General features: G+C 41.6%; 1 protein-coding gene across 1 annotated transcript; it reads right to left on the reverse strand.

Annotated features, from left to right (window-relative positions):
- Positions 1–1,257: 1,257 nt before the first annotated feature.
- Positions 1,258–15,205, reverse strand: LOC311143065 (uncharacterized protein). The gene is made up of 21 exons (XM_084178876.1): positions 15,103–15,205; positions 13,928–14,484; positions 13,745–13,806; positions 13,576–13,614; positions 13,371–13,471; positions 13,218–13,261; positions 12,977–13,093; positions 9,764–9,889; positions 9,515–9,679; positions 9,181–9,305; positions 8,550–9,093; positions 7,157–7,250; positions 6,988–7,007; positions 6,734–6,862; positions 6,402–6,524; positions 3,101–3,229; positions 2,884–3,011; positions 2,501–2,615; positions 2,094–2,241; positions 1,828–1,949; positions 1,258–1,521 (listed from the first exon to the last, which is right to left on the reverse strand). The coding sequence occupies exons 2-21, from the start codon at positions 14,450–14,452 to the stop codon at positions 1,489–1,491; spliced, it is 2,889 nt and encodes a 962-aa protein (XP_084035002.1). The 5' UTR covers positions 14,453–14,484; positions 15,103–15,205; the 3' UTR covers positions 1,258–1,488.
- Positions 15,206–15,417: the final 212 nt, after the last annotated feature.

The raw sequence follows: 15,417 nt of genomic DNA on the forward strand, positions 1-15,417 counted from the left end.
AGGCTACTGATCGTTTTGTCACAAAAATAAATTGCATTATATGTGTCCACTTGTGCTCTAGCCAACAACTCACAGATACCGGTCTTTAATGGCGGGTCGTCTGAAAAAAAACTGGAAAAATATGTGTAGTCTTAATAAAACAATATTCCACCACCATTTTCTGATTTTCTGACAATTTAGAATGTTTCACACCCTTGGCTGAACACCCTTGTCCAAAAATGGGGGTGGTTAATGGTGTTCTATTAAGAAAGTACACATATTTTCCGGGTTTTTTTTCTCGACTTCCCGCCATTAAAGCTACTTGAGGGAAGTTATGCCTTTGCAGCCTGAATGGAGGATGCTTTATGTACGAGCCAGTCCATGGGGAAGTGTATTACCTGCTGGGCACATCAATCCTAGATGATAGTGCAGATTTCTATAGTAATTACTAGAATATTACTAGAATATTCTTGTAATAAATGTGTATGTTAGTTTTATAGGATGACTATAGATTTTTACTGCATATTTTGCATTAAGGTTGAACCAAAAGATTACATGTAATAAAGATGAAATGAAAATAATATTTGTATATGAAATTAAATAATATATGTTGATGCTAATACTATGTACAATGTCTAATTATGTTGCAATATGATAGCCTAATATATTCAACAACAAAAAAATCATTCTCATCACCCTAATAACGATGACACACCCCTCACTATTGTCATTGGTTGCACTAATTACACTGCCTACGTAACCTGGTTCAAGCATTCATGACATTACCCTGAAGGCACAGTACTGCTGAAACGTTGGTGGTTTACCCAATAAATTACTGGGAGCTTGTATATAAAGTGCGGAACAATTTTTATTGCCCAGGGTGTGTGAAATGTTATGGAATACGTTTACTGAACTCTCCCCTATTGGTTTATCATTCAAAAGCATCTAGGCCTGTATGGCGTAAATCTTTCATGTTGGTTTAGACCAAACAATCTCCCCCATTTGTCCTTTCCTCCAACGATGTGCTGCTCCTTGCCACAGGCTGGGTGGATCTTAGCCCTCTCTGCTGTCACAGTCAAGCACCAGATGGTTCTCTGGGTAATGGCACATTCTGGGATGTAGTTCCAGCCGCTCCTGTGCACATGTCCTTGTCATTGATAAATGACAGTTGACCATTGACAAACAACCATAGGCCTCTGTCAAATATGTTAAGGTCAGTAGGTTCAGAGTAAATGTTAGCCATAAGACGTGACAAAAGTAATTCCAGAAGTCAAAGAATAAGTCAAACACTTGTTTATTCAATAAGAGGAAACTATATCCAGGTACTATTCATAACCACAGAATGGGACTACGTTTCGTAATAGGCTGCATTAATTAATTTCAAATGGGTAACATAATGTTGTCAACAGAAACAGAAAAGACTGGAATGTTAAAAACAAACTGGACAAAATGTTTATACTAAAACGGCCTTCCTCTGGGAAGACTACAGGTGGACGACAATCCTCTCAATCAGCCGAGGTCTGTATCTTTATCCATCTTTCTCTGAAAAAATAAAATAAAATCAGTGTACATTGTCAATCCATTATCTATGTTAACCCATAACACCAGCTAAAACAGATCCCCTAAAAAGTCCCATATCTTTCAATTTGGTTGAGATTCCACAAGCATAGGTGATACTAGCTTAAGTAAACAAGGTTTCCCTTGACGGATGAATATTCGACATTTAACATTGAACCCTGAGGAATGTTGAGAATATATATTCTGGCCTCCAAGGTCAACTACATTTTCCGACTAATACGCCACAAAGTATGATTCATAAAATTGACTCTTGTCATAGTTGAAAATTACCTTAAGGTTCAGGTAATGTTCCTCACTGCAACAGTGGACTGATTTGGCTGTTTTCTCATTGGTGTAGAAGATGTTGCACAGCTTGCAGAAGAATCCAGTCCTTGGTACCAGATAGTCTAACCCTGCAAGTAAAAGGAGAGAAAAAAAAAACATGTTTGTGTTCTGACGATATGGCAGAAAAAAATATATTTATTAGATCCCTGTCACACGATAATTAAAAAAAGGCAGCCACACAAACAGAAGTCTGTTTTTCTCCAGCCTCTTACCAACAGGGTTGTCAGGTTGATAAGGACCCAGAGGTTCCTCCTGCTTCTCCTCCTCCTCTCCCTCTGGGATAGCTTCCACACCACTGGCTTCCTCACCCTCAGGGTCCCCACAGACCCCCTCACTGTCAGACACAGGGCTCTGGACATCCTGGCCATACAAACACAATCATGTCTATCACTCATTTGTTCTAATTAGCCTGAGACCAACACCAAGACATATCTTCACTCTTCTCTGTGCGAAGTGCATTGACTGATTACTTCTTGACTAACCGGTAACTGTAAAAGGATTGTTCACGAACATGCCTAAATTAAATACATAAATATTGAGCTAGCATTTAACTAACAAGGCAATCTTGCACCTTGTTTTAATTAAGGAAACAAAAACATAGCAAATAACCATGTTTCACCTCTGGACAGGGGCTTTTGGCTGACTGGCCATTGGTCTTTTCATCTCCATGGTGATCTCTTGATCTTCTGTTTTTCTGACCGGCCAACCACAGCTCATATTTGACTGGTGGCTTCCTGCATCAGGAGCAGAATATAATATCATGCAGTACTATATCATGAAAGTGTACTTAGATACAACCCTCATACAGTCCAGTTTAACCATAGATCACAACATTCTTTATCAGATTATTTTATTGGCTGTATCTTCTTCCAATAGATAATCAATTAAACTGGCAGTGGACATGGACAGGATACTAGCATTATTCAAATTCCATTTTGTCTAACTATAATTTCCATAATCTACTCTACTGCATATCCTTAGGGGTAATTGAAAATGATTTACCAGTATATTAATGAGTCTCCCTTTTTGCACAAACTGACCCTTAACAGGGTGCCGTAAAACTTGTGTGGACGTTGGAAGTACTTGACCATTTTCTGAGCGGCTTCCACACTCTCCAACTGGATATAACACTGAAAGAAGAAAAAAGAAATCCATGTGAGAGTCCGTTATCAATAGAAAAACAAACTCCCCCCTAAAAAATGGGCCGGTGAAACTTTACCTTTCCATGACGCCAGTTCAAATTATAGCCAGTGATTTTCCCGAAAGGCTGGGCAAGTCGCAACAGAGAGACGTCCGAGTACTTCTGGAGTGGAAGCATAGAAATGTAGATGGACCTCCCACTAGGACTCTACATTGACAGAAACAAAGTCACATTACACATAGTATGCATCTTTGTGTTACAAATATTTATGCTAGTGTGTAGTTGAGTTTATAATACAGTGCATTTGGAAAGTATTCAGACCCCTTGACTTATTCCACATTTTGTTACATTGCAGCCTTATTCCCCTCAATCTACACACAATACCCCATAATGACAAAGCGAAAACAGATTTTTAGAAATGTTTGCAATTTTATTAAATATAAAAAACTGAAAAACCTTTTTTTACATAAGTATTCAGACCCTTTGCTATGAGACTCGAAATTGAGCTCAGGTGCATTGAGCTCCTGTTTCCACTGATCATCCTTGAGATGTTTCTACTTGGTTAGAGTCCCCCTGTGGTAAATTCAATTGATAGGACATGATTTGGAAAAGCACACACCTGGCTATATAAGGTCCCACTGTTGACAGTGCACGTCAGAGCAAAAACCAAGCCGTGAGGTTGAAGGAATTGTCCGTAGAGCTTCAAGATAGGATTGTGTCTACGCACAGATCTGGGGAAGGGTACCAAAACATTTCTGCAGCATTGAATGTCCCCAAGAACACAGTGGTCTCCATCATTCTTAAATGGAAGAAGTTTGGAATCACCAAGACTCTTCCTACAGCTGGCCGCCCAGCCAAACTGAACAATCGGGGGAGAAGGGCCTTGGTCAGGGAGGTGACCAAGAACCCGATGGTCACTCTGACAGAGCTCCAGAGTTCCTCTGTGGAGATGGGAGAACCTTCCAGAAGGACAACCATCTCTGCAGCACTCCACCAATCAGGCCTTTATGGTAGAGTGGCCAGACGGAAGCCACTCCTCAGTAAAAGTCACGACAGCCCGCTTGGTTTGAAAAAAAGCACCTTAATGATTCTCAGACCATGAGAAACAAGATTCTCTGGTCTGATAAAACCAAGATGGAACTCATGGCCTGAATGTTGTGTCACGTCTGGAGGAAACCTAGCACAATCCCTACTGTGAAGCATGGTGGTGGCAGCATCATGCTGTGGGGATGTTTTCAAATCAAATCAAATCAAATTTTATTGGTCACATGCGCCGAATACAACAGGTGCAGACATTACAGGGAAATGCTTACTTACAGCCCTTAACCAACAGTGCATTTATTTTAAACAAAAAAGTAAGAATAAAACAACAACAAAAAAGTGTTGAGAAAAAAAGAGCAGAAGTAAAAATAAAGTGGCAGTAGGGAGGCTATATATACAGGGGGGTACCGTTGCATAGTCAATGTGCGGGGGCACCGGCTAGTTGAGGTAATATGTACATGTGGGTAGAGTTAAAGTGACTATGCATAAATACTTAACAGAGTAGCAGCAGCGTAAAAAGTATGGGGTGGGGGGGCAGTGCAAATAGTCCGGGTAGCCATGATTAGCTGTTCAGGAGTCTTATGGCTTGGGGGTAGAAGCTGTTGAGAAGTCTTTTGGACCTAGACTTGGCACTCCGGTACCGCTTGCCGTGCGGTAGCAGAGAGAACAGTCTATGACTAGGGTGACTGGAGTCTTTGACAATTTTGAGGGCCTTCCTCTGACACCGCCTGGTATAGAGGTCCTGGATGGCAGGGAGCTTTGCCCCTGTGATGTACTGGGCCGTACGCACTACCCTCTGTAGTGCCTTGCGGTCAGAGGCCAAGCAGTTGCCATACCAGGCGGTGATGCAACCAGTCAGGATGCTCTCGATGGTGCAGCTGTAGAATTTTTTGAGGATCTGAGGACCCATGCCAAATCTTTTTAGTCTCCTGAGGGGGAATAGGCTTTGTCGTGCCCTCTTCACGACTGTCTTGGTGTGTTTGGACCATGATAGTTCGTTGGTGATGTGGACACCAAGGAACTTGAAGCTCTCAACCTGTTCCACTACAGCCCCGTCGATGAGAATGGGGGCGTGCTCAGTCCTCTTTTTTTTCCTGTAGTCCACAATCATCTCCTTTGTCTTGGTCACGTTGAGGGAGAGGTTGTTGTCCTGGCACCACACGGCCAGATCTCTGACCTCCTCCCTATAGGCTGTCTCATCGTTGTCGATGATCAGGCCTACCACTGTTGTGTCGTCGGCAAACTTAATGATGGTGTTGGAGTCGTGCCTGGCCATGCAGTCATGGGTGAACAGAGAGTACAGGAGGGGACTGAGCACGCACCCCTGAGGGGCCCCCGTGTTGAGGATCAGTGTGGCAGATGTGTTGTTACCTACCCTTACCACCTGGGGGCGGCCCGTCAGGAAGTCCAGGATCCAGTTGCAGAGGGAGGTGTTTAGTCCCAGGATCCTTAGCTTAGTGATGAGCTTTGAGGGCACTATGGTGTTGAATGCTGAGCTGTAGTCAATGAATAGCATTCTCACGTAGGTGTTCCTCTTGTCCAGGTGGGAAAGGGCAGTGTGGAGTGCGATAGAGATTGCATCATCTGTGGATCTGTTGGGGCGGTATGCAAACTGTCTTTCAGCAGCAGGGACTGGGAGGCCAGTCAGGATCAAGGGAAAGATGAATGGAGCAAAGTACAGAGAGATCCTTGATGAAAACCTGCTCCAGTGCGCTCAGGACCTCAGACTGGGACGAAGGGTCACCTTCCAACAGGACAATGACCCTAAGCACACAGCCAAGACAACACAGGAGTGGCTTCGGTCTCTGAATGTCTTTTAGTGGCCCAGCCAGAGCATGGACTTGAACCCAATCGAACATCTCTGGAAAGACCCAAAAATAGCTGTGCAGCGACGCTCCCCATCCAACCTGACAGAGCTTGAGAGGATCTGCAGAGAAGAATTGGAGAAACTCCCCAAATACAGGTGTGCCAAGCTTGTAGTGTCATACCCAAGAAGAATCGTGGCTGTAATCGCTGCCAAAGGTGCTTCAACAAAGCACTGAGTAAAGGGTCTGAATACTTATGTAAATGTAATATTTCAGTTTTGTAATTTTAATAAATTAGCAAACATTTCTAAAAGACTATTCTTGCTTCGTCATTATGGGGTATTGTGTGTAGATTGATGGGGGGGGGGGGGGGGGGGACAATTGAATTAGTTTTACAATAAGGCTGTAACGTAAGAAAATGTGGAAAGTCAATGGTACTGAATACTTTCCAATGCACTGTAACTCAAATCTCTCATCAGATGCATAACATGTACACCATAGATACTACACCATTTAGCAGACACCAAACCCACCTCCAACTTTTTCTGTGAAAAGCACATGCTAACATTGACACGTTTCCGCAACAACTCTCCTTTGCCTTTGTAGAATTTCACCATTTCACGTACTTCCTCTGTAGTTTCAAGCTCTAACCATGCCTGAAAATATAGAAAAAGCTCAATGTCATAAAAACTAGGACAGCAAACGCTTGCACAAATCAGGGGTTGAGTAAAACTCCTCCCTGTATGCCGAAATACATTGTCAAATTGTTATTCACCACTGTTGCTGCGACAAAATTATTCCCATAAAGAATAAATACACTGATCCCCAAATAACATATCTGCAAGTAACATAATTTTGAACATACCTCCTGTTTGAGGAAGGATATGGAATGGTTGACAACTTTCACGTTTGCTCGCTCTGCCAGTTTCAATAGGGCCACCTCCACGTTTCCATAGCCCTTTCTAATTGGGCTAATATGGACAACTTTTCCATCCTGTAGAAAACAATTTTACTGCGCAACCTACTATCAATAATGTTGGATAAAGCAACTTTTCTACACTTGACACATTCAACTACACGTTTCTAAATGAACAATGTCGTTTTTGGAGGAATACCAACCCATGAAGCATCCTTTGACTCTGCAAATAAAAACAAAAGTAATTATTACTATAAAATTATGATCTTCAGATTATTTTCTTCATGTGTTACCCACACAGGCTAAACAATCGTAATAATTGTTATGTCCTTTGCTGCCAAGTAAGAACGTTTTGCATCATTCATTGATTACCCAGCGATGTGTCCCCTCCAGTATTGTTGTCGAGTTCATCCAATGTAACAAAATCATCCATATTCTCAGGGAAATCCATGTCATCCATATTGTCCTGTTGGAAATAAGTCCAAAACATCAATAAGTTAAAGAACAAGAGTTTCAAGTTCCACAGTGCTGCACCAGAATCATATCTAACCTCATAAATATTTTTGGAGGTTGCAATGGGAATCTGTCAAAAGTCTCTTAAAGCTAGGAAGTGAACTCTGTGGATGCACTATTACAAAGGATATTTTAAGCTGTCAATGTCATTTGTTATTCAAACCGCTTGGGTCAGTCCAGGTTAACCATGTTAGGGCTGAACAGATAGGCATGTCTACTGATCCACAATGTTTGGCTGACTTTCAAGTGCTTAAGCGCCTGTTCTGGATTACTACTGACAGTCTAGGTTTCTGGAAACAATTGGAGCTTGTACAGAGATGGCTCTATCACCTTTGATATTCAACCATGGAACATAAGGAGACCCTTCAAATCTTATCTCCATCTGATTTGTAGGGCACTCATAAAACTGATGGAATTAATAACCCCTGAGCACATCATCTAGCCTACATACAGTGCCTTCAGAAAGGATTCAGACCCCTAGACTTTTTCCACATTTTGTTGTGTTACAGCCTGAATTTAAAATTGATTACATTTAGATTGTGTCACTGGCCTACACACAATACCCCATGTCAAAGTGGAATTATGGTTAAAAGCTGAAATGTCTTGTGTTCAATAAGTATTCACAGAGCTTAAAGTATTGTGTGCCAATATTGTACAAGCCAGGTGTGAAAATCTATTTGAGACTTACTCAGAAAGGTGATTCTAACATATTTACTCAGGGGTGTGAATACTTATGTAAATTAATTTAAATAAATTTGAAAACATTTCTAAAAACTAGTTTTCACTTTGTCATAATGCGTATTGTGTGTAGATGGATGAGAAATTCAATGTAATCAATTTTTAATTCAGGCTGTAACAACAAAATGTGGAGTAAGTCAAGGGGTATGAATACTTTCAGAAGGCACTGTACATAGTGTGCTATGGTACCAAGCAAACTCTATATTCCAACAATCCATGACTCAAACCAGCCATTGCTGACAGTCACAGAAAATATCTTGACTGTTTGTTTAGATTGTCAAGGTTCAATCTAAAGTGTCAGAAATTTTATTTGAAACCTCAGCCAGATTTGAGTGGTTCTAGGCATCAACCAAACTACAAACTACGTTGAAGAGTAGAAGCACACATGCTTTAAGAACACATTGCTCGGAACCCACATCTTGGTTACTTGACATTAACTTATTTTAAATAATGGGAACAATAAGCCTTTTCTTGTTGGTTCCAGTCACAAATATGAATGACAAGAATTTCTTACATCTTCATGAAAGCTCTCCTGTTCCATCATGTTCTCCACTGAGACATCAGCGTCACACAGAGCTGGATCATCGGCAGCCTTTATGTCAGAAGCCTCCAAGGTATTGTCTGCCAACAGTTCTGAGATTTCGGGTTCCCCCTTATCTTTAGAATCAGCCACCAGAGAGGCACTTTTGGAAGGAGCAGGGTCTTTAGTATTAACACCAGCACCAGCTCCAACCTCATCATCTAACAAGCTTTGTTCAGCTTCCACCTGGACAACCTCTTCGTCTAGATCTTTTTTTTCCAAATCAATGTCCTCTTCCTTGACCACCTCCTTCTTGACCACCTCCTCGATGACCTGCTTGACCACTTCCTTGACCTCCTCTGAGGTGCATTGTTGATCTTCTCCTTGTTCCATCACTTTCTCAGCAGGTTGTTTGCCTGTACTGGGTTTCTCTTTGTTCGTGGAGTTTGAGGTCTTGCTGGTCTCCTCTCTCTTGTGTCTGCTGCTGCGGCCTTTACTGGAATCTGCTCTTCTGGATGTGGTGGAGTCAGGACTTTCTCTACAAGGCAAAAACCATTGAGGTAAACTTCCCTGACACAAACTTCCTGATGAGTCCCATAGCCCCAGTTGAAGGACTCTTACTTACCTCAGGCGCTTCAGTGACGATGACAAGAATACTTTGACACTCTTTCCATTGATCTTGAGGGGGTTGGAGTGGTAGTACTTCACCATAATGTCAGCATCTTTCCAATCTACCATCTCAATCAGGGCCTGCAGATGAATAAGGGAGAATTCATTAGACAAAGCTAGAGAAGGTGCTGCATAATGGAGGTTTTGGTGTTGAATTGATCTACTATAGTCATACAAAAAAATAGATACACTGCATTGTTAAATTGTTTTAATTGTTTTCTATTTGAAATCACCAGAGAATTGCAGAATTTGATTGATCACACTTCAATTCCATATTGCTCAAACCTTACCTGATCGCTTGAAAATGTTGAATGCCGCACATCCCCAAACATCTTGGCGAGATCGAGAATCTCTGGTTCTCTTTCCTTCCCAGGAGGTATGCGGGAAAAACAAACCACTGTATTGGTAACTTGTTTGGTCTGCCGTTTTTCTGGTGGTTCATCCAACCTTGGCGGCTAAAGGAAAAAACAAGCTCATACTGGGATCTCTGTGATTAAGAATACAGAATCTCAAAATTTTAAAGAGGCAGATGCACTTACATAAATACTGCACACCATAGGTGACAGGTACAGAGTCAACTTAAGTCCCTTCACGAAAGCTTGCTTTTCACTGTAGTGATTCACCATATTGACTGCCTCTTTGTGCAAACCAAACTCCAGGAAGCCCTGTAACAAAAATACAACACTGAATCATCCAATAGACATTCAACTACAGATGCAACTTTTTTTTTTAAGAGAATGTTAAAGCTGCAATATGTACGTTTTTGGGCGACTCGACCAAATTCACATATAGATCTCTCATTCTCATTGAAAGCAAGTCTAAAGTCTCCCGAGTGGCGCAACGGTCTAAGGCACTGCATTGCAGTGCTTGAGGCGTCACTACAGACCCGGGTTCGATCCCAGGCTGTGTCACAACCGGCCGTGACCCGGTGGCGCAAAATTGGCCCAGCGTCGTCTGGGTTAAGGGAGGGTTTGGCCGGGGGGCTTTACTTGGCTCATCGCGCTCTAGCGACTCCTTTTGGCAGGCCGTGCACGTACACTTCGGTCGTCAGTTGAACGGTGTTTCTCTACACTATACAGTGGCTTGCGAAAGTATTCATCCCTCTTGGCATTTTTCCTATTTTGTTGTCTTACAACCTGGAATTAAATTTGATTTTTGGGGGGTTTGTATCATTTGATTTACACAACATGCCTACCATTTTGAAGATGCAAATACTTTGTAGAGCCACCTTTTGCAGCAATTACAGCTGCAAGTCTCTTGGGGTATGTCTCTATAAGCTTGGCACATCTAGCCACTGGGATTTTTGCCCATTCTTCAAGGCAAAACTGCTCCAGCTCCTTCAAGTTGGATGGGTTCCGCTGGTGTACAGCTATCTTTAAGTCATACCACAGATTCTCAATTGGATTGAGGTCTGGGCTTTGACTAGGCCATTCCAAGACATTTAAAATGTTTCCCCTTAAACCACTCAAGTGCTGCTTTAGCGGCATGCTTAGGGTCATTGTCCTGCTGGAAGGTGAACCGCCGTCCCAGTCTCAAATTTCTGGAAGACTGAAACAGGTTTTCCTCAAGAATTTCCCTGTATTTAGCACCATCCATCATTCCTTCAATTCTGACCAGTTTCCCTGCCAATGAAAAACGGGGTGATGAGAGGTGTTGGGTTGGCGCCAGACATAGCGTTTTCCTTGATGGCCAAAAAGCTCAATTTGAGTCTCATCTGACCAGAGTACCTTCTCCCATATGTTTGGGGAGTCTCCCACATGCATTTTGACGAACACCAAACGTGTTTGCATATTTTTTTCTTTAAGCAATGGCTTTTTCCTGGCCACTCTTCCGGAAAGCCCAGCTCTGTGGAATGTACAGCTTAAAGTGGTCCTATGGACAGATACTCCAATCTCCGCTGTGGAGCTTTGTAGCTCCTTCAGGGTTATCTTTGGTCTCTTTGTTGGCTCTCTGATTAATGCCCTCCTTGCCTGGTCCGTGAGTTTTGGTGGGTGGCCCTCTCTTGACAGGTTTGTTGTGGTGCCATATTCTTTCCATTTTTTAATAATGGATTTTAAAATGGTGCTCCGTGGGATGTTCAAAGTTTCTGATATGTTTTTATAACCCAACCTTGATCTGTACTTCTCCACAACTTCGTCCCTGACCTGTTTGGAGAGCTTGCTTGGTGGTGCCCCTTGCTTAGTGGTGTTGCAGACTCTGTGGCCTTTCAGAACAGGTGTATATATACACTGAGATCATGTTACACTTAGATGTCACACAGGTGGACTTTATTTAACTAATTATGTGACTTCTGAAGGTAATTGGTTGCACCAGATCTTATTTAGGGGCTTCATAGCAAAGGGGGTGAATACATTACATTTTAGTCATTTAGCAGACGCTCTTATCCAGAGCGACTTACAATTAGTGAGTGCATACATTATTTTTATTACATTTTTCATACTGGCCCCCCGTGGGAATCGAACCCACAACCCTGGCGTTGCAAACGCCATGCTCTACCAACTGAGCTACATATGCACGCACCACTTTCCCGTTATTCATTTTGTAGACATTTTTTCATTTCACTTCACCAATTTGGACTATTTTGTGTATGTCCATTACATGAAATCAATTTAAATTACAGGTTGTAATGCAACAAAATAGGAAAAACGCAACAGCGGGATGAATACTTTTGCAAGGCACTGTACTTGCTTGTTTTGTCACATACACTAAAATTAGGCGAACTATTAGAATTTGTGCAACCAGGAAATGGCGGAGCAATTTTGGGATCGGTGTCCCGTATACGGGACGGTTGAACTAACGTGCACTAATGTGATTAGTTTGACTGTTGTAAGTAACAGCAAACTTTCCAGGATATAGACATGTCTTACATGGGCAGAACGCTTACATTCTTGTTAATCTAACTGCACTATTCAATTCACAGTAGCTATTACAGTGAAAAAACACCATGCTATTGTTTGAGGAGAGTGCACAACAACAAAGAACGTATCACGGCAACTGTTTTGATACATTCACCTCTGAAGGTAAATAATGTACTTACATTCAGTAATCTTGCTCTGATTTGTCATCCTAAGAGTCCCAGAGATAAAATGTAGTATAGTTGTAGCATAGTTTTGTTTGATAAAATCAATTTTTATTTTCAAATGTAGGAACTGGGTTCTACAGTTTGAGCCCCTGCTGTCTCTGGCTCCACACCCACCCCACCCGGCCATCTAGATGTGTGAAAGTTAGCGTATAAGCTAATGGGAGTGTGTAAACTTACATTTTGTATTACCATATCTTTTTTTTGTTTTCTATAGTTATGTACTTGAAAATGTATCAATTGACCAATTCGGCACATTTGGGCAAACTTGATACAAAATAGTCCAGTATTGCAACGCTTCACTGGATCAATCTGAAACGTTGCACACATTGCGCCTAAACTGCAATATTATATTGTGGCCTTCCTCTTGCATTTCAAATATGGAACAAAAAAATAAATAGAAAACGCATGTTTTTTTGTTTGTATTATCTTTTACCAGATCTAAGATGTTATATTCTCCTACATTAATTTCACATTTCCACAAACTTCAAAGTGTTTCCTTTCAAATGGCATCAAGAATATGCACATCCTTGCTTCAGGTCCAGAGCTACAGGCAGTTAGATTTGGGTATGTCATTTTAGGCGAAAATTGAAAAAAAGGGTTCCGATCCTTAAGCGGTCAAGAGTTTACAGTGTTTATTCCTCAGTTTTTCTTATCAATTTGTGTGACTTACCTTGCAGGGGAACACAAGATGTTTTACAACTGTGCCGAATGGCTTAGCCAAAGCCATCAAGTCTTCAACACAAACAGAGCCATGGGGAAATTTTGTGACCACCACCTTCGTGCCAGCCTGAAGCAAAATATAAATCACACATTCAAGCACGCAGCTAGCTTTAAGCAAATAAACAACATCATAAGTCAATAAAAAATGCTCTATTTATAAGAAAACAATGCCACAAAAGTGGCATCATTACCTTGGGCTTCAAATGGTGTCTTTCTGGTGCAGACCAGACTTCACCTAAAGATGAAAACATGAAAGGAGATAGTATTTATTTTCAAATGGTTTGCAATTGGACCTTATTTGGTCTGGATCAAACTTGACTTTTGAACGGGACTCGGTTTATCACCTCCTACACGGTCTGAGCTATGTTGTCTCTTGTTAGGCATAGCAGGACGTGGCATTTTTCTGGGCGGTGAAATAGCATCTCTACTTGGGATGGAGTTGGACCTGGAAGGTAACGTAAACAGTGCTAAGTAAGATGAGGAATAGCTAATGGTTTTACATCATGACATGGCTGTTTTCAACTTAAAGCTGAATTTCATGCCCCTCACATTTCCATCTCGGTATCATGTATTTTCCAATCTGGATATCTGTAAAAAAACAGAAACGAGAAAAAAAAACGATTTTGAATAAAACCAGGTAATAGGAAATATCTCAATTGATTTTGTGACCTGTATCAGTCCATTTTCTAAATATTTTACTTTGCATGAAAACACTTACAGGCGCAAGAGTTCTCGACAGCCCTCCGCATGTCGTAATCCATTGAGATGTTCCTTCCATGTCTGTGAAAAAAGCAAACTCATTAAGCTAAATGAATGCCATCATACAAGTTGAAGTGTTCTGATTAAAAGTATATAGATATACAGTCCAACAGCAAGAGTATTGAAATATAACAAAGCTTACCTTGGAAGAATTCAACATGCAGAAGCATAGAGAGCATGTGTGTGGGTAAATCTTGGGCACAACTCCATGAAAATCATCCACTTGATAGGAGAAAGGAAACTTTTGCTGGCTGTCGGATGGTTTTTCCCTTGAGAACCTAGCGCGACGGGAACCTCTCCTTGCCTCAGTCCGCTCTGGTCGACTGTGAATCTCCACTTTCCTATAGTCAGTGTCACAATGGCTGTTGGACTGGGGAGGGACTGCAGGGGGACTGTCCTGTTTGCTGCGGTCTCCATCATCTGTATCCTCCTGCTGGCTGTCTCTCTTCGGGGAGGCCTCTCCCTGCCCCTCTTGCTTGGCTCGTTTGGCCTTCAGTTGCATTATCAGATAAGGCAACGTCTCCACACTTATCTCGTTCTCTGGAATCTGGGCCAGAGCATCCACGTCTTCTGGAGAGAGCCCCAGAGTGGCATATAAATTCATAGTGCTCATCGCTCCATCACCAGATCCTTGGGGTGCAGAGCTGTGACCCTCACTGTCCTCCATCCTCAAACCTCCAGGGCACAGAGAAGTTTATTCTGAAATTGGGCAAAAATGGTGTTCAGTCATTTCAACTGATGATGTAACTAAAGCCTATTAACATGTATAAATCAAAAATTGTAGGCCCCACATTAGAGCCTTGGGATTCAAGTCTCCTTAGCACGACTGTGAAACTGAAATGTTACCATCTTCAATCATTCAATAGCTAATTAGATGTCCATTGATGTCCCTCACATAAATAATAATACGTTTCCCAGCCCAGAACAACATAGTTGCAAGCTAGCTACTGTAGCTAACTACAATGGAGGGGCCTTCGGCTTCGGCACAATAACAGCCAATTGTTATTAACTAGCTAGCTATGCATCTTTAACGCTGCAAAACTAAGCCCAATATCTTCTCAACCCCTGATGAATAAAAATTAGCTATCAGGTATGTACCATGTAGCTATAACGTTACTGTATTAAATGTTAGCTAGCTGCACGCACTGCTGTAGAACGCGCTTCCTAGCCGCCCAAAGCCAGGAAGCTAGCTAGCAAGAAGAAGCTAACCATAGCTTTCTAGCAAATAAAGCAAGATATCAGAGTTTCAGGGTGAATGTTTATCCATACAGTTCAACTACAACATGGAATACAAATTGTGAATGCTGTAAAATATACCTTTTAAGAAGTCCCCTTTCAGGTTTTCGTCAAATGTGGTGGCTACAGTCTGGCCTACGATACGTGTAACTAATCCGTCTACCAGCGTCTTGTCAGCGACATTAAAGAAGTACTTCCCTGTCACGGAATTTATCAAATTTTCATAATAAAAGTTCCTAACGTAACACATTAACATGTATTTATTCATGAGATTTTAATAATAATTGTCTAAACATGAACTATGATTCATATTTAAGTGACATTTGCATTACATTTGTATTTGTGTGTGTTTTTTTCAAAGTTAAATAAATGCCCCCAACGCAATACACTGTATAT

This window comes from Coregonus lavaretus, assembly GCF_964263955.1.
Source record: "Coregonus lavaretus genome assembly, chromosome: 15".
Lineage (NCBI taxonomy): Eukaryota > Metazoa > Chordata > Actinopteri > Salmoniformes > Salmonidae > Coregonus > Coregonus lavaretus.